Source organism: Hyla sarda, chromosome 4 (assembly GCF_029499605.1).
Source record: "Hyla sarda isolate aHylSar1 chromosome 4, aHylSar1.hap1, whole genome shotgun sequence".
NCBI lineage: Eukaryota > Metazoa > Chordata > Amphibia > Anura > Hylidae > Hyla > Hyla sarda.
In genome coordinates, this window is record NC_079192.1 from 391549435 (window position 1) to 391570182 (window position 20748).

The 20748-nt window shown below is 37.7% G+C and overlaps 1 protein-coding gene across 20 annotated transcripts in view; it reads right to left on the reverse strand.

Moving 5' to 3' along the window:
- The window catches only part of LOC130267390 (protocadherin gamma-C5-like), a 571493-nt gene that overhangs the window by 385420 nt on the left and 165325 nt on the right, over nucleotides 1-20748 (reverse strand). The window contains exon 1 of one of the 20 annotated variants that reach the window (XM_056517118.1): nucleotides 16193-18631. The exons of 17 other annotated variants lie outside the window; for them this stretch is intronic. In XM_056517118.1, coding sequence (XP_056373093.1) covers nucleotides 16193-18616 — 2424 coding nt within the window. In that variant the 5' untranslated portion in view covers nucleotides 18617-18631. Of the gene's footprint in view, nucleotides 1-1164; nucleotides 3690-10016; nucleotides 12537-16192; nucleotides 18632-20748 lie in introns of those variants that run through there. 2 more of the 20 variants (XM_056517117.1, XM_056517123.1) reach the window with 2 other exon arrangements.

The following is a 20748-nucleotide window of genomic DNA, read 5'->3' on the forward strand; positions in this document are numbered from 1 at the left end:
AAAAGACTTATGGAGAAAGGATATCCTAGGGCCATCAATAAAGCAGCATATCGAAGAGCATTGATCAACACAGAAAACCAAACAACAACATGAGGAAAACAGCTTCAAATGTAATTTCCTGACCAATTATACAACAGGTCACATGAAAATGAGGAAATCCATTGAGAAACACTGGGATCTACTTCTAATGGGCCCTATCCTGAATAAAATGATCCCCCAGAGACCTAATTTTACCTTTAGACATACCCGAACCATTAAGAGCATTGTTGCTCCAAGCCGTCTAAGAAAAATTACAGAATGTACACCTGGAAGCTTGAGGAACATGAGCAGTACAATGAAAAAGAAAATGGTTGGCTGCTTCAGATGCGGCACAAAATTCTAATTATGTGAAAACATGAACCATGGGGAATCTTCCTACAAGAGCAACAACACAGCAGAGACCTTTCTGATAAATTCTAAGATGGATTGCACCTCAACATATGTGATCTATATGCTGGAGTGCAGCTATAAACTCCAGTACTCCAGTACAACTGAGAAATAGGATGAATAGCCACCGGTATAACATAATCCATAACTTTGTGAAACATAGTGTTTCCCGTTATGCCACAGAATACCATAATAGCAATTTTCTCACCTTTACAGTAACAGCACGTACATTATTCTGCGCAGATTTGATGTGCAGGATTTCAAGCTGTGTTCAGTCATTCAGTTTACATTGAAATCTGCAGCAGAAAATCCTGCACAGAATACTGTACGTGTGAATAGACCCTTATAAGGCAAAACATGATAAGAAGAAAAATTTGAATAATAATAATACAATAACTGATTATCATTTTTAGAGATGAGCGAACTTACAGTAAATTTGATTCGTCACGAACTTCTAGGCTCGGCAGTTGATGACTTTCCCTGCATAAATAAGTTCAGCTTTCAGGTGCTTCCATGGGCTGGAAAAGGTGGACACAGTCCTAGGAGACTCTTTCCTAGGACTGTATCCACCTTTTCCAGCCCACCGGAGCACCTGAAAGCTGAACTAATTTATGCAGGATAAGTCATCAACTGCCGAGCCGAGAAGTTCGTGACGAATCGAATTTACTGTAAGTTCACTCATCTCTAATAATTTTGGTAGGAATTGAAAGATATGCTATTTCATGAATATATAAATACCTGATCAGTATTGTTGGGAGGCCTGTCAGTGTTTGCAGAAAAATTTGCTTCTGTTGGATTATCAGTGTCTATGAGATTATCTGTAGGGACGTTCTGCACTGGTTTCAGATAAGCGATTTCATTCTGCTTTGAGTCCAGAGTCACACACACATCATATGAGAATGGGAAAGGTAAACTTGTATCACTGATCTCAGAAGGACATCCCAGGGTGAACTGAGGATACACATTTCTACTATATGGTCCATAGGTAGTTGGGGAACTGTCTTTCCTACATTTATATATGATTGTGATTATTACAGTTATAATAAATAAACAAGAAATCAGAGCTATGAAGATGACTAGATAGAAAGTTACATGAGATGTTTTGTCTGAATTATTTGGTTGTTTACTAATTTCTGGCACAACTTGTTGAAAATTTTCAGCCACAACCAAGGATAAAGTGACTGTAGATGACAGAGATGGGACTCCATTATCCTTCACCAGAACTACAATCTTTTGCCTCAGAGTTTCTATATCTGGAAGATCTCGTCCAATCCGGATTTCCCCATTATATTGGCCAATTGTTAGAAGAGATGGATCAGGAACCTGTAGTAAGTGATAGGAGAGCCAGGCATTGTGTCCAGAGTCAGCGTCCACTGCTATCACTTTGGTGACTAGATAACCTTTCTCAGCAGAGTGAGGAATAAACTCAAATAATGCTGATCCCTCAGTGTCTGCTGATGGGTAGAGGATCTTGGGAGCATTATCATTCTTGTCAATGATACATATCCTCGCTGTGACATTACTGCTTAGAGGAGGAGATCCACTGTCTTTAGCCATCACCTGGAACTGAAATTCCCGCAATTGTTCAAAGTCAAATGATCTCTGGGCATAGAGAACTCCAGTCATTGAGTTGATGGAAACATAGGATGTAACTGGAATATTATCTATGTTGCTGTTCACAATGCTGTATATTATTTTCCCATTATCACCGCGATCAAGATCTGAAGCAACAATATTGTGTATTGAGGTCCCGGGTTGATTGTTTTCTATAATGTAGACAATGTAGTTTGTTTTTTCAAAAGCTGGAGTATTGTCATTTATGTCTGAAATTGTTAACTGAATGGTTTTATTGGTAGACAATGGAGGAGATCCTTTATCCATACACTGAACTGTAACATTATATACAGAATTATATTCTTGATCCATGCTGGCCGCAGTTACAAGTTTATAGTAGTTGTTGGATGATGGTAACAGCTGGAAATCCTTTATGTCTGAGATCCGACAAAAAATTTCACCATTGATCCCAGAATCCAGATCATGGACATTAATTATTGCTATGACAGTACCAGGTGGAGAATCTTCTGGAATTGTTGTTGCAAGAGTGGTAACTGTAATATCCGGAGCATTATCATTTACATCAATCACTTGTACTGATACTTTGCAATGTGTTACATGACCTCCACCATCTTTGGCTTCTACAGTCATTTCATAGCTATCTGAAGTTTCATAATCTAAACTTCCTATTATCTTTATGTCACCTTTTATAGAATCTATAGAGAATATCTGATTAGCATTTTTCGGAATGTGGTTAAAGGAATAAGTTATGAGGCCATTTGTACCTTCATCTGCATCAGTTGCATTTAAATGGGAAACTAAAAAACCAACAGGTGCATCCTCAGGTAATTTTATGTAATATGCATCTTGGTCAAATGTTGGAAAATTGTCATTCACATCTTGAACAGTGATCTTCACTATGGTGGTGCCAGTTTTAGGAGGTCTACCCCCATCAGATGCAGTTAAAATGAACTCATAAAAACTCTGCTTTTCTCTGTCCAACGGTTTCTCTAGTATAATTTCTGCATACTTAATTCCATCTTTACTGTTTCTTTCTCCAATATTAAAATATTCATTATCAGAAAGAGTATATGTTTGTATAGCATTGGTTCCTAAGTCTGGGTCTTCTGCATTTCCTAATGGGAAATGTACTCCAGGAATTGAAGACTCACTGATTGCTAAATCAAAATATTTCTTAGAAAATGTAGGAGCATTATCATTCACATCCTGGATTTCTATTGTGATTGTGTAAAATGTCAAAGGATTCTCAATCACAGCTTCTAGGTTTAAAACACAGCTCAGTTTAGCTCCACATAATGTTTCTCTATCAATTCTATCCGATACAATCAAATCTCCATTTTCCAAAAAAATGCTGAAATATTGCTTTGTAACATGAGAAACAATTTGGAATTTTCTAAAAATAAGCTCCTTTGCATTTATTCCAAGATCTTTTGCCACATTCCCAACCACAGATCCCCTTTTCATTTCCTCAGGTATTGAGTATTGTAACTGACCTGAAATATTTCTAATACATATTGAAGAAAAGCAGAATACTTGCCATATCATTGTCCATTGTATCACTCTGCATCTTGTGTTGTGTTTCATTGTAAGAAATATAAATTCTGTTTTGAAAAATCCAGACCAAAACAAAATGGTCAGATGTCAAAATGTAAGGTTCCAAATAATTCTTGAGAAAAAGATCCGGGTAAGGCAAATTACAGGATGCACTGAAGAATTAATGCAGGATTTTTAGAGATCTGTGCTTGGAGGCTGCATTACTGACTTTGTTCAGCTAGAATAGAAAATACTACAGTCTTATGGCGGCACTCAGAGTTCAAATTGAGGTACTGCAAGTAAACAGCTAAAATGACTTTCTGTTATTAACTATAATTAACTATTATACTTTTCATTATTTGAATACATTTTTATCATATTATTACAATCATGCAAAAAAGTGTGATTTCTAGACTTGCACTATCCTAAAGTTTGTTCTTCAAAACGTTCTACCATAAGTTTCTTTCTATTTGCTGGTTGCAGTGGCTACAAATTAATCACAAGCAATAATTTTAAACTGTTGCTTTTGCCAAAAGAACACTACAGTTTTGTGCAATTAAATACCAGCAAATACCATGATAAAAAGCACAAAATTATGGGACTTCCTTAGATATTTTATCTTTACCAATTGCATCCTAAATCATTGTATATGTTTAAAAAGGGGAATTCAGAGAGCACAATCATCTAACTCCACACGTGTCTATTAATCAAAACCAAAAAGCAGGACAGCAGCCAGACTCTTTTAATGAAGAATATCTACAGGAACGGTGAGTGCAAGCTTTACTTCTGCATTTCATCTAAATCATTGTATACATTTGTAACGATTTGATATAGACAGTAGAATTCTGTAGGCCCTTTTTCCAAACAATTATAATTGTAAGAAATGTTAGATTTTTTTTGTATGCATCAATGTGCATTAAACAACCCATTGTTTTCCTTTGTTTGTATTTTGTTAGTTTTGTGTTGAAAAAATTCACACTCCTCCCCGGCAATGCGGCTCTAAAAAAACATTACTCCCCATCTGTCTGACCAACACTTCAATTCTGGCATTGCAGAAGCCTTTTTTGAGCAGCTGTACACCTGTGCCTAATTTGTCATACATCATACCACATTATAATAAAGTCAGGGCATCTGTGCATAACACCTACCCAGAGAAATGTAGGTAAAATGGACTACAGCCATACAATCCTTGATAAATCTTCATGTGCGTAAACCCAGCCTAAACTACACCTTTTCTTAAACTTAAAAAAATAATTACTCCTATCCTAAACTTAATGGAATAAAAAAATATTCACTCTTTATATTCATTATAGTGAAGCCAGAAATGTGCCTCAACATAAGGGTCTGACAAGCTTCGGGGCCAAGGGCATAACTATAGGAGGTACAGAGAGTGTAGTTGTACTCAACCCGGCAGCCTGAAGGGGCTCATTAGGTATCTCTTTCCTATAGGAAGAGACCAGTGCTCTAAAAGAAGCATTATAGTTGGGGACCCTGTTACAGATTATGCATTGGGGCCCAGCATCTTCAAGTTATGCCTCTGGACAAAGCTTTTGTAATGCATGTTTTCACTCATCCGATCTCTCCATAAATTTGCAGTTAAAAGCAGGGCCAGTTGACCAACTCATGACAAACAGAATCAGTAGGAGTTTTTTTTTCTTTCATGCAAACATGGCTGGAATATTTTGTACCACAAATGGTACAAAAATGACCATGTGCTTTCTCATGGCCAAAAAAAGATTCCCCAAAATGAATATATGCCATTTAACTTTTGGGTTTAGTTACTCGTTAAAGATATCATGTATTGTTTTAATAGTTGGGGAAACAAAATACAGAAAAGAAAAATAACCAGGGACAGTTGAAAATACAAAAAGAAAAAGGGGGAGGGGGAGAGATTATATCACAATAATGACAACAGGAATAATCACTATTAAGTTTTCCAATATGCATACATACTGTATATACATTGTACACAAGTCTGGCCAATGAAAATACAAAACTAATAATAATTATAGTATCATTTTGAGTTTAATAGTAAGTTTAAAGTTTCTGCCCAGCTAGGGCCATCAACCAGTCCACGAACATGCAAACTCTTGTTTGTCAGCTGAACAGGTCGCTTTGATCTGCTTAAAGCTAATCTGGCTGCACGTCCCTTATTACACAGGTCTTTTTACTTTTAAGCATGTCACAATAACCTGATCAGCTGTAGAAGGTTGATTGCAGGAAAGGGCTATACAAACAATCCAGCCATCATTCATGTGACCCTCCCTGCATAAAACTTGAGCCTTTTAACCTTCTTAGCGGTTATCCCAAGCGTGACTCTGGGTTAATTTTCCCTGCCAAGAGCGGTAACCTCGAGTCACGCTCGGGGTAGAATTGCAGACTTGCCGGCCGGGCTGCACGATATATCGCAAAAGCAATGGAAGTGCGATTTTTGCTTTCTGCGATATAGCGATACAGCCCCCGGGAAAACATGCGATTATCTGCTCAGGTCGGCTCCCGTGGCGGGGGCCAGCCAGAGCAGGTAAAGACAAAATACTAAAAGTCGGTGTTTCCCTACCAGGGTGCCTCCAGCTGTTGCAAAACTACAACTCCCAGCATGCCCTAACAGCCAAAGGTTGTCTGGGCATGCTGGTAGTAGTAGTTTCACAACAGCTGGAAGCACCCTGGTAGAAAAACACAAAAAAACTTCTACTCACCTTGTCCCTGCAGATGCCGTTCCCCTCCATGTGGTCCGAGGTGTCCTCTCTTCATTATTCACCTTGTAGGACCTTTCCCTTTTCAGCCAATCACCGGCCGCTGTGGTGTCACGTGTCAAGCCAGTGATTGGCTGAAGGGGAAAGGACTTGTTCTGCAGCAAATACACTAGGTTTGAAATCTGCCCGGCAAACCTAGTGTATGTTACTGCTGAATAAGAAAAGGTGACAAGGGGGGATGAATGTGACAGGGGGAAATGTGACAAAGGGGGGAGGGGGGAATGTGATGAGGGGGGGGATGTGATAAGGGGGGAATGTGATAAGGGGTTGAATGTGATGAGGGGGGATGTGATAAGGGGGGGAATGTGATAAGGGGGGATGTGATAAGGGGGGGAATGTGATAAGGGGGGAATGTGATAAGGGGGGGAATGTGATAAGGTGGGGGGAATGTGATAAGGCGGGGGGAAAGTGATAAGGGGAAAAGGTGACAATGGGGGATTAATGTGACAGGGGGAATGGGATGAGGGGGAATGTGATAATGGGGGGATGTGATAAGGGGGGGAATGTGACATGGAGCGGGAATGTGACAGGGGGGAATGTGACAAAGGGGGGGGAGAATGTGACAAAGGGGGAGGGGGAATGTGATGAGGAGGGGATGTGATAAGGGGAAAATTTGATAAGGGGGGGATGTGATAAGGGGAGAATGTGATAAGGGGGGGGATGTGATGAGGGGGGGAATGTGATAAGGGGGGGAATGTGATAAGGGGGGAATGTGATAAGGGGGAGGATGTGATGAGGGGGGGGAATGTGATAAGGCGGGGGGAATGTGATAAGGCGGGGGAATGTGATAAGGGGAAAAGGTGACAAGGGGGGATTAATGTGACAGGGGGAATGGGATGAGGGGGAATGTGATAATGGGGGGATGTGATAAGGGGGGGAATGTGACATGGAGCGGGAATGTGACAGGGGGGAATGTGACAAAGGGGGGGGAGAATGTGACAAAGGGGGGGAGGGGGGAATGTGATGAGGAGGGGATGTGATAAGGGGGAAATTTGATAAGGGGGGAATGTGATAAGGGGGGAATGCGATAAGGGGGGGATGTGATGAGGGGGGGAATGTGATAAGGGGGGGGGAATGTGATAAGGGGGGAATGTGATAAGGGGGAGGATGTGATGAGGGGGGGGGAATGTGATAAGGCGGGGGGAATGTGATAAGGGGAAAAGGTGACAAGGGGGGATGAATGTGACAGGGGGAATGGGATGAGGGGGGAATGTGATAAGGGGGGGGATGTGACATGGAGGGGGAATGTGACAGGGGGGAATGTGACAGAGGGGGGGAATGTGACATGGGGAACAATTTGACAAGGGGGGGGGGATGTGACAGTGGGGGAGGGGAATGTGATGGGGGAGATGTGAAATGGGCGGGGGGAGATGTCAAATTTCAATGCAAAAAATTGCACCACTTTTGGTAAAAATTTCTAGACCTAATCATACCACCAGGGAGGTTAATAGTCTCTATAAAGAAGCGCCAATCTTTGCTCACGTTATCTTATAGCACCCTTAGGCTCTACTGACTATGCTACTAACTAAAGCATACAATGGGCATCAGAACTGTTAATTAATCTACAAACAAAAGTAGTTTAACCCCTTAAAGACTCATGATTTTTCTGTTTTTGCACTTTCATTTTTTTTCCTCACCTTTCAAAAATCATAACCCTTTCAATTTTACACCTAGCTATGCCTTATAGACTCATGTGATGGCTTTTTCTTTTGCACCACCAATTCTACTTTGTAATGACATCAGTCATTTTACCCACAAATCTACAGCAAAACCCCCCAAAAAATCATTGTTCAACAATTTTTTTTTTTTAAAGCCATTTTGTTACTTTTGGGGGCTTCTGTTTCTACTCAGTGCATTTTTTGGTAAAAATTACACATTCTCTTTATTCTGTAGGTCCATACGATTAAAATAATACCCTACTTATTCAGGTTTCATTTTGTCTTACTTCTGGAAAAAATCATACCTACATGAATGAAAATTAAAACTTACTCTTCTCACCCGTATAACTTTTTTATTTTTCAGCATACAGGGATTGATGAGGGATCATTTTTTGCGCTGTGATCTGAAGTTTTTATTGGTATCAATTTTGTTTTGATCTGACTTTTGATAGCTTTTTATTCATTTTTTATGGTATAAAAAGTGATCAAAAATACGCTATTTTGGACTTTAGAATTTTTTACGTGTACGCCATTGACCGTGCGGTTTAATTAACAATATATTTTTATAGTTTGGACATTTATGAACATATTAATCCCACATATGTTTATATTTTTTTTTTTTACACAGTTTTTTTTTAAATGGGAAATGGAGGGTGATTCAAACTTTTATTAGGGAAGGTGTTTAATCATCTTTATGAACTTTTTTTCACTTTTTTTTGCAATGTTATAGCCCCCATAGGGGACCATAACATGCAGTACATTGATTGCAGGCACTGATCAATGCTATGCCATAGCATTGCATTGATCAGTGTTATCAGCAGTCGATTGCTCAATCCTGAATCTCAGGCTTGGAGCAATCAATCGTGGATCAGATGCTGAGGAGGAAGGTAGGGTCCCTCCTCTTGTGTCCTCAGCACATCGGGACACCGCAGTTTAAATACCGGACATCACCGTGATCAGTGATGTCCGGTATTACCCACGGGTCCCGGAACCAACCGATATGATGCGGGGTCACAAAGTGACCCTGTGCTATATTGCAGGAGCAGGCGCCGGGCGTACAGAGGTTAATGTTATGCAGTGAATAAGGAAAACAATATAAAACAATATCTAAAAATGTTTAAAAGGCTAATGTGATGAAACTCTGATCAAGAACTGGAAATGGCATTATTTTTTTTCATACCAAGCCACTGGTGCTACCATGCTACTTGATCAGGTAAACCAGGTAAACTAAGAATGGTTTTAGACATAACTGACATAAGAATTTGTCAGGAAGCAAAAAAAAAAAAAACACAAGCAGCTTTGACTTAAATACAGGTTTCTCTAAAACAAAGTGGTGTGGCCATTTCAACAAAAATGGTCTGCATGGTAGGGTTGCCAGAAAAAAAAAACATTCTGTACTGACACCACAAAATGGGCCATTATGTCAAACATAACCTAAAGAAGCCTCAACACTTGAAGTGATGAGATGAAAATCTAACTTTATTGTACTTTATTATCCAAAACTTCCAACCATAAATGGTATGTTGGTCATTGGGTGTTGACTTTGGTGAGGATGGACTTCAAGGCCCATAAAGAGAACTACACTAGCTTTGCCAGAAATGGCTCTGCAATTTTTATGAGAACAAAGTGAAAATTTAAGCAGAGAAATTTAACTTCTTTACAGAACAGAATGTATTCATCAAGTAGGAAGCTGAACATAGGAAGTACTTGAATTTCACAACATAATAATGATCTAAACCATAAAATAAAGAATATAAAGAAATAAAGAATATAAAGAATGTTCTGGAGTGGTCACCATATTCTCCTGATCTCAACTTTGGAGATAATTCATACAGGTAGCTCATACAAAACAACTAAAGCATTTACAGAATTCTAAATATATCAAAAGGATTAGGCATCTTCCTTAACCACATGAGGTAATAAAAGTCCTTACATAAACTTATGAACTTTACTGCATAGAAAAACACAAATATATATATATATATATATATATATATATATATACACACACATGTAACACACTTTGATAATTTTGGCTACAGGCTTACTATAAATGTTAACGTCTAAATACCTGTTCAACTTTGTTTGGAAGTAATTCAGTGTTTGCAGACTCATTTGCTGTTGTTGAATCACCAGTGTCTATGAGATTCTCTGTAGGGACGTTTTGCACTGGTTTCAGATAAGCGATTTCATTCTGCTTTGAGTCCAGAGTCACACATACATCATATGAGAATGGGAAAGGTAAACTTGTATCACTGATCTCAGAAGGACATCCCAGGGTGAACTGAGGATACACATTTCTACTATATGCTCCATAGGTAGTTGGAGCATGAGTCTTTCTGCATTTAAAGATGACTGTAATTATAACAGTTATAATGAATAAACAAGAAATAAGAGCTATGGAGATGACTAGATAGAATGTTACATGAGGTTTACCCTCTGAATTAGTCGGTTGTCTTCGGATCTCTGGTACAACTTGTTGAAAAGTCTCTGCGACAACAAGATTCAAAGTGACTGTAGATGACAGAGATGGGACTCCATTATCCTTTACTAGAACCACAAGTTTTTGCCTTAAATTATCTGTGTCTTGAAGATCTCTCACAATCTTTATTTCACCAGTTTGTTGACCAATTCCAAAGAAAGATGGATCAGGAACCTGTAGTAAGTGATAGGAGAGCCAGGCATTGTGTCCAGAGTCAGCGTCCACTGCTATCACTTTGGTGACTAGATAACCTTTCTCAGCAGAATGAGGAATAAACTCAAATAATGCTGATCCCTCAGTGTCTGCTGATGGGTAGAGGATCTTAGGAGCATTATCATTCTTATCAATGATACATATCCTCACTGTGACATTACTGCTTAGAGGAGGAGATCCACTGTCTTTAGCCATCACCTGGAACTGAAATTCCCGCAACTGTTCATAGTCAAATGATCTCTGGGCATAGAGAACTCCAGTCATTGAGTTCATAGAAACATAAGATGTGACTGGAATATTATCTATGTTGCTGTTCACGATGTTGTATATTATTTTCCCATTTTCATCCTCATCAAGATCTGAAGCAAGAATATTATGTATTGAGGTCCCAGGTTGATTATTTTCCATAATGTAGACAATGTAGTTCATTTTCTCAAAAACTGGTGCATTGTCATTCACATCTGAAATAGTCAACTGGAGGGTTCTATTGGTAGACAATGGAGGAGATCCTTTATCCATACACTGAACTGTAACATTATATACAGAATTTCTTTCTCTGTCCATGCTAACTGCAGTTACAAGTTTATAGTAGTTGCTGGATGATGGCAACAGCTGAAAATCCTTCATGTCTGAGATCTGACAAAGAATTTCCCCATTTGTCCCAGAATCCAAATCCCGGACATTAATTATTGCTATGACAGTACCAGGTGGAGAATCTTCTGGAATTGTTGTTGCAAGAGTGGTAACTGTAATATCTGGAGCATTATCATTCACATCAATCACTTGTATTGACACCTTACAATGTGTGATAAGACCTCCACCATCTTTAGCTTCTACAGTCATTTCATAGCTGTCTGATACTTCATAGTCTAAAGTTCCCATTATCTTGATGTCACCTTTTATGGAATCTATAGAAAATATTCCATTCGCATTTTTGGGGATATGACTGAATGAATAAAACACTAAACCATTTTCACCTTCATCATCATCAGTTGCACTTAACTGGACCACTAGAAAACCAACAGGTGCATTCTCAGGTATTTTAAAGTGATTTATGTCTTGAGTAAAGGCTGGAAAGTTGTCATTTACATCTTGAACAGTGATCTTTACTATGGCAATGCCAGTTTTGGGAGGTTTACCCGCATCAGATGCTGTTAAAATCAGCTCATAGTAACTTTGTTTTTCTCTGTCTAGTGATTTTTCTAGTATGATTTCTGGAATCCTGAGTCCATCCTTAGTGTTTTTTTCACCAAGTCTAAAGTATTCATTACTACTAAGAGTATAACTTTCTACTGAATTGGTGCCTAGATCTGGATCTTGTGCATTTCCTAAAGGAAAATATACTCCAGGTAGAGAAGACTCACTGATTCCTATTTCAAAATATTTCTTTGAAAATGTAGGAGCATTATCATTCACATCCTGGATTTCTATAGTGATGGTGTAAAATGTCAAAGGGTTTTCAATCACAGCTTCTAGGTTTATAAAGCAGCTCAGTTTAGCTTCACATAATGTTTCTCTATCAATTCTATCCGATACAATTAAATCCCCATTTTCAAAATTGATATTGAAATATTGCTTTGTATCATGAGACACAATCTGGAATTTCCTAAATGCAAGTTCCCTCACATTAAATCCAAGATCTTTCGCCACATTCCCAACTACAGATCCCTTTTTTAGTTCTTCAGGTGTTGAGTATTGTAATTGTCCTGAGATATCCCTGAATCCAAAGAAAACAAGACAAAGTAATACTTGCCATATTATTGTCCATCTTGAGCATCTGAGTTCTTTGTGTTGCTGCATTCTTAGCTACACATTTAATATCAGTTTTCTTTTCAGAAGAGTAAAATAACAATAAAATATAGTTCAAAAATTTCAAAGCATTCTTGAGAGGCAGATAATGCTAAAGCAAATCTTGTGATGAACTGAAGAATGAATGCAGGATAATCTAGAGAACGGTGCTATGAGGCTGCATTAGGTCCCTTATTCAGCTACAATACAAAATACTACAGTCTTATGGCGGCACTCAGAGTTCAAACTGAGGTACTGCAAGTGACCAGCTAAGCCATTTGATTTCAATCCTTTTCACATTTTGAATTCAATCCTTTTCACTTATTTGTTATTATAGGTAAGATTTATGTAAATTTGCACAATTTAATACTTATAGAAACTGAACTGAAACAAACCAAGTGCTTAGCTTGTCGTTTGGATTTTAAATTTAGTAAACAGGAAAACTTCCCAACTTTTTCATTCATCTGTAAATATAAATATTTATTTGTAAATAACTGCATAAAACTTCACATTTTCTTGCTGATCAAAATTATACAGGTATACATAAAGTTCTACATTAAGAGGATATCATACTATACTGGTTCCAAAGCTCTACATAATTGGCTCACGTCATACATGATAACCAATCAGATTTTAGAAGCCCTTCTTCTAACTTAGGACAATTACATCAGATTACTACAACATAGTGAATCTGCAAATTCGTGTTTGGGAAAGGATAAGGAGTACAATAATATGGGCTGTCACAAACAAGGATTCTTTGAAGATAAGTTCTCACTTGGGCCAAACCAACTCCTTGACCCTTAACCATTTATATGCACATATAATTAGTAGAATTGCTAATAAATAAATATAAAACAGAAATCAGTATGTATATCTCTGCCTATGTTGCACACAGAGCTACTTGGATGACCCATTAATATGCAATATACATTATCAATGCACATTATGATTGAATTGTAGTACTTGCAGCACACACAGTACAGTCTTGTGTGATCCACTCCTCTGCCAGACCATTTTACACCAGACTCACACAGCACTAAATACATGTACGTGCATATGACAGTTTACAGTACATTTTTAATGTTATGATTAGAGATGAGCAAATTGAACCCTTAGAACCCAAGTTCAGTCAGACCTTTGCTAAAAGTTTGATTTGGCTAGAAATGAAATGTTGAGTGGTTCAGTTTGTCAAAACCTGCTCAAATGAAATCAGCCATATGGCAGAAAGAAGAAGGAGGAAAAATCTCATGATCTCAGGGAATCCCGTAATATCTTTTAAACAACTCTCTCTACAAGGGTGATGACAAAATTAATTAAATACCTATGCACATAGCTTCAGCAGCCATTTTAAAGATATCAGGTGTTAGGTGAACATCTCTGTGAGGGACACTAAGCAGTGAACAACACAGATAGTAGTAGGAAAAAACATATACAATGATTGTATAAAAGCGGCTAAAAAAATCTTTGCATCTGTTCCGTGGGTGCAAAATCGGTTGTTTCTCCACTTTCCAGACACAAAACTTGTTGCAATTTCCAAAAAAGGAGATTTTTTTGTGTGCATATATACACCAACATGCATCTGCCTCCAAAAAGAGATAATTTTTGGACATTTTAAAAAGCATAATATATCCCTGCAGCTCTTAGCAGCAAATACAGCTGAGAGGTGCCCATTACCTTGCATGACAGCATCTAATGCATGTAATGGACCTTTAGGCACTATGTGTACCTAGTTTGCCATTTTTTGTGTAAAGGCAGCTTGTGTTAGAAGATGCCATATGTACATTCATTGAAGAAAAAACTATGGTAAAATAAGAGGTACTGTATAAGAAGGTACAGTATGCATATTTGCCAACAGTCTGAATTTTGGCAGGACAATCCTGCAGACTAGACAACAAAAGAGGCAGGGTCATGTAAACCCTGAATAAAAGTTAGTGGCCCACAGGAACTTTTTGTTGGTTTCAGTTTTATCCTATGGCAGGACTTAAAAGTGACTATTTTTAATTATTTAAGTGTTGCTAACTATATAGAATATAGAAACATAGTTTGCTAATAGCTCTGTATTAAGCATCTGCTGTACATAGCAAAAATCAGTAATGTGATTTAATGACATTTAGTATGACAGGTACTTTATAGCAACAAACAATGTAATCAAATGGCCATTACAAGATAACAAAGTACCTCCCAAAGCAAACTGACCTAGCCTCAATTCTATGATAGCATATCTTGCCACACATTACATATGGTAAAATCTGATAAGTTGCCCTTCTAGAGGGTGCCAGATGCTAGCAAGGGCAAGTGAATACTTACCTACGACAAAAACTGCATAACTGCACTGCATATGCCAGAACTTTGAACTAGACTATACAATAGATTTAGCTCTTGAGACTTAGATGGTAAGTGAGGCAAGTGAAAGGAGGTCTGCTTGGGGAGAATTGAAAGTCTTTTTTTAGAGGCATGTTGTAAATCTCTATCAGGTATAAAATGGACATTGGTGGTACTTTCCCAAATTGAATAATTATACAGATGTAGCCAGCACCATCTTGATCCCTGAGGCATTAAGATATTTTAACTACACTCCTAAAGTTGAGATATTTTATCCGTACACTTTGCACAAACCTAACTTTAACATTATTCCTCAATTACTGGAACTAAAGGATGATAAAAAATATAATAATATTAAAAATAATTAAGATAAAGATAAAATTTATATAAAACACACTCCAGGGGATGCCAAAAGGATCTGCACTATTCCCCACAAGATTTCTAGATGTTTACAAATTTAGGAAAATAGTTACAAGCTCTGCAGTCGCTGGTACAGGATTCAAAATATCACCTCTCATTACTCCTCAGCTAACTCTAATTTATGTTGGAGATTCCTAAAAAGTAAAGGAACTTTCTTTCATATTTGGTGGACCTGCCCACTAGCCCAAGAGTGGTGGAATGACATATTCCAGAGATGCAACTCTGTATGCCCTTCTTTTGTTCCTTGCTCACCAGACATTCCCCTTCTCTTGGTCTCTGTATCCCAATTGTACTCTTCCAACACCTCCTGGCGGCTGCCTGACTCCTCCTACCTAAACACTGGCTTTCCACTCAGCTTCCCGATATGCAGCACTGGATAGCCAAGGTGGACCAGATATATAATCTGAAAGAAATTTCACACTAGAGTCGTGCACTAGAGCGTCCTTTCTGAGAACTTGGCAGCCATAGAGCATGTTTAGGAAGTTTACTTGATGGCCCCATCTGACTATTCTATCTTTCATTTCACTACTGCTACAATCCATTATACATATCTCTTATTTACTACCTTCTGAAAGACATTAATGAACTCATCTCCTTCTCTCATTCCACCATTGCACACTGTTATGTACTGTTATGGTTATGTTCCAAACCCTTTTCTTATTTTTTCCCTACCCCATTGCCTTAGAGTTGTTATTCTATGTGTCCCAATGCCGATCAACTGCTTTATAATTGCAATGTGAGATTTCAGTTTGCCTAAAGACTGCCTGATATTGATTTTGTCTGGATGTAAACTACCCTTATTTGTGTTTCATTTTGATGTTTTTGAAACAAAATTCAATAAAATAAATAATTAAATAATAATATTAATAATAATAATAATCATCTCTGGTGCATTTTCATATCCAAACACATTAGGGTGTTATTTTACTAATATAAAATTTGCTTAATCTGGGACAAAAAAACTAACAAAAACAAATGTTCTTTATATTTGCAAATATTACTTTTAAGTTTAAGTTTTATACCTGATTAATATTGCTGAAGGGCAACTCCGTATTTGCAGAATCATTCACTGTTACTGAATCTTCAGTGTCTATGAGATTCTCTGTAGGAACGTTCTGCACTGGTTTCAGATAAGCAATTTCATTCTGCTTTGAGTCCAGAGTCACACACACATCATATGAGAATGGGAAAGGTAAACTTGTATCACTGATCTCAGAAGGACATCCCAGGGTAAACTGAGGATACACATTTCTACTATATGCTCCATAGGTAGTGGGAGAACTGTCTTTCCTACATTTATATATGATTGTAATTATAACAGTTATGATAAACAAACAGGAAATCAGAGCTATAGAGATGACTAGATAGAATGTTACATGGGATTTACTGTCTGAATTAGTTGGTTGTCTCCTGATCTCTGGCACAACTTGTTGAAAAGTCTCTGCGACAACAAGATTCAAAGTGACGGTAGATGAAAGAGATAGGATTCCATGATCCTTCACCAAAACCACAACCTTTTGCCTTGAAGTTTCAAAATCTGGAAGATCTCGCCCAATTCTTATTTCACCATTATATTGGCTGATTGTTAAAAGAGAAGAATCAGGAACCTGTAGTAAGTGATAGGAGAGCCAGGCATTGTGTCCAGAGTCAGCGTCCACTGCAATCACTTTGGTGACTAGATAACCTTTCTCGGCAGAGTGAGGAATAAACTCAAATAATGCTGATCCCTCAGTGTCTGCTGATGGGTAGAGGATCTTAGGAGCATTATCATTCTTATCAATGATACATATCCTCACTGTGACATTACTGCTTAGAGGAGGAGATCCACTGTCTTTAGCCATCACCTGGAACTGAAATTCCCGCAACTGTTCATAGTCAAATGATCTCTGGGCATAGAGAACTCCAGTCATTGAGTTGATGGAAACATAGGATGTAACTGGAATATTATCTATGTTGCTGTTCACAATGCTGTATGTGATTTTTCCATTTTCATCCTGATCAAGATCTGAAGCAACAATATTGTGTATTGAGGTCCCAGGTTGGTTATTTTCCATAATGTAAACAATGTAGTTTGGCTTCTCAAAAGTTGGAGCATTGTCATTCACATCTAAAATAGTCAACTGAATGGTTTTATTGGTACATAGTGAAGGAGATCCTTTATCCATACACTGAATTGTAATATTATATACATAATTCCTTTCTCTGTCCATAGTTACTGCAGTTACAAGTTTATAGTAGTTGCTGGATGATGGTAGCAGCTGAAAATCCTTTACGTCTGAGACTTCACAGAGAATCTCACCATTAATTCCAGAATCCACATCGCGGACGTTAACTATTGCTATTACAGAACCAGCTGGAGAATCCTCAGGAATTGTTGGTTTAGAAGTGGTAATTGATATATCTGGAGCATTATCATTAATATCAATCACTTGTATTGCTACTTTGCAATGTGTGACAAGACCTCCACCATCTTTAGCTTCTACAGTCATTTCATAGCTATCTGATGCTTCATAATCTAAATTTCCTATTATTTTTATGTCTCCATTTATGGAATCTATAGAGAATATCTGATTAGCATTTTTAGGTATATAGCTTATAGAATAGGTTATTAAGCTATTTGTACCTTCATCTTCATCAGTTGCATTTAAATGGGATACTAGAAAACCTATAGGGGCATTCTCATTTAATCTAATATGATATGTATCCTGGGAAAATGTTGGAAAATTGTCATTCACATCTTGAACAGTGATCTTAACAATTACAGTACCAGTTTTAGGAGGTTTACCACCATCGGATGCAGTTAATATTAACTCATAAAAACTTTGCTTTTCTCTGTCTAATGATTTTTCTACCCTAATTTCTGCATACTTTATTCCATTCTTCATAGTTTTTTCACCTAGACTAAAATACTCACTATCGCTAAGAGTATAACTTTGGATAGAATTTGCGCCCAGATCTGGATCTTCTGCATTTCCTACTGGAAAATGTGCTCCAGGTATAGCAGACTCACTGATTCCTATTTCAAAAACATTCTTAGAAAATGTAGGAGCATTATCATTTACATCCTGGATCTCTATAGTAATTGTGTAAAAATGTAAAGGATTTTCAATCACACCTTCTAGTTGTATAAAACAGCTTGGCTTAGCTTCACATAATGTTTCTCGATCAATTCTCTCTGATACAACAATATCTCCATTTTCCAGATTTACACTAAAATCTTGCTTGGTAACATGAGAAACAATCTGGAATTTTCTAAAAAAAAGTTCTTTAACATTCAATCCGAGATCTTTAGCCACATTCCCAATAATAGTTCCAATTTTCAGCTCCTCAGGTATTGAGTATTGTAGCTGACCTGAGACATCAATGGAATAAAATGAAAATAAAAAGAAGAATACTTGCCATATTCCTGTCTGTTGTGACCCTTTGTATCTTTGGTTATCTTTCATGGTTATTCATATGACTTCTTCTTTTCAAAATTTTGAAGACAATAGAATTGTAAGAAGCAGATAAGAGAAGCAAATTGCAGGGTGCTTTGAAGAATTACTGTAGGATTTTCTAGAAATCTGTGTTCTGAGGCTGCACTTGTTCCCTCATTCAGTTACAACAGAAAATACTACAGTCTTGTGGCGGCGCTCAGAGTTCAAATTGAGGTACTGCAAGAAGCTAGATAAAAGCTCTTTTGGTTATAACTGATATAAAATTGCGAAAAATCTAACTTTCAATATTTAGTTATCTACAAATACTCAGCTTAAAATTGCATTTCAGACTCTACAATTATAATTAATATTTAAGTTCATCAGAATTATAAGAATGAGAAGAAATATTGCAAACGTGTGCCTTATTTTTAAGTATATTTCTGAAAGACCATGTGTAACTATACTACAAGAAATTTACATAGAAAAGTAAACCTACTAAAATGAGTACATTCAGTATTTTTATAGAGGAATTGCCAGCTCTACTGATATGTCTGTTATCATTCTAGTAGATACTCCTTTTTACCATAACATTTTACGCATCTTGCAACTTTCCATTGAGCTATTTCGCTGTTATTTCTTCTTGAATATATATAGTTTTGTCAGGTTATTTCAAGTCATTTTGGCACATAGACACGTTGCCGCCACAGTGCGACAGTGCGCGACTGGAAAATCCGACATTGCAAGGATGAAAAGGGGGCATGGTCTGTTACAAAGGGGTTGTGTTCGGTCAGAAAAGGGGCATTACCTATATACTATTGAATTCACAGAAAATCCAGTGAATAAATATCTGGAAAAGTCCATCTAGAAATGGCTTGTCAGAAAATTTTCCGGCCTTATAAACCTATGAATGCCCATAGTAAATAGAGTGAAATCCTGCAAGTCGGAAACAACATTTCCCACTAGTAAAAACCCAACACTCTTAGTAAATCAGGGCCATTGTCTGCACTGTTTTCAGGAACACATTGGCATGTGTTCTTTGAATCATATCTATCCTTTAAAATAATTACCCAACAGCAGCAAGATACAGTAAAGGTGCAATAATGTTTTAGGTCAAGTTTATGTATAAAAGATGCAGTGAAAAGATGCAGTCCCAATCCCCCTCCCCTCATATTTTTTCCTATTACTGTTTTAAGCTACATTTTCTAGTGAATAAGAAGGATACTTTGTAGAAGCTGGCAGAAACAGGAGTTAAAGGCTAGTTAGTTGAGTAGAAGAGAGTACAAAGGAGGGAGGAGTGCTATATCAGCCTTGCTCCTTTTGAGAATTCATGAAAAGTTCAGATTAAAATCAGTGCCTGCTACGACTATGATCCAGTACAAACTATATACAGTTCACATTAAAATGCAGGTAGACTGAAGAGACAATAGAAATACAGACTTTAGAGACAAGTTTCCCCATAGCAGCATACTAGGACTCAAGCAGGCCAAACCTATTCCCACATTGCTGCTAACTTATGGCCCATCAGAACCTGCTCCCCATTGTTGGGAATTGTAGCACCAGCTAGACAAGTGGATAAAGCTTTTCCAACATTAAGCTCAGCCACATCCTCAAAAGAGCTCTTTGCAAAGCAGCTATAACCTGCTAAATCATACCTTGGGCATTTCAAGAATCCTCAAAATGTACATCTCAAGAGCTGGAGAATTTAGAACATCTGAACATCTTTTTGTTTCCTTTTCAGGGAAGAACAAACGTCTTAAAGCCTCTAAACCCTCTCTGAGCAGATGGATTAAAGAGGCAATCTGGGAGGCTTTTGTAGCCCAGGAGTTAACTCCACCTGTCGTTGTTACTGCCCATTCCACCCAGGCAGTCTCTACCTCTTTTGATGAAAGAAAATCTGTTCTTCTGGAACAAATCTGTGCTGCTGCCTCCTGTGGCACGCATAATAAGTTTATTAGTCATTATAGGGTTAATGCCAAACGATCGGAAGAGTTGGCCTTCGGGCAATCCATCCTAAGTGCCACTCTTCCTTAGTCCCTCCCTATTTGTGTTTGTTACTTGCTAAGTCCCCACTTGTGCTGCTGGTTAGTCCTAACAGCAGCACACAAATATCCCGTCCTTATTTTTTTTTTTCTTGTTACTAAGCAATGTGGCCTGTGGGAGGA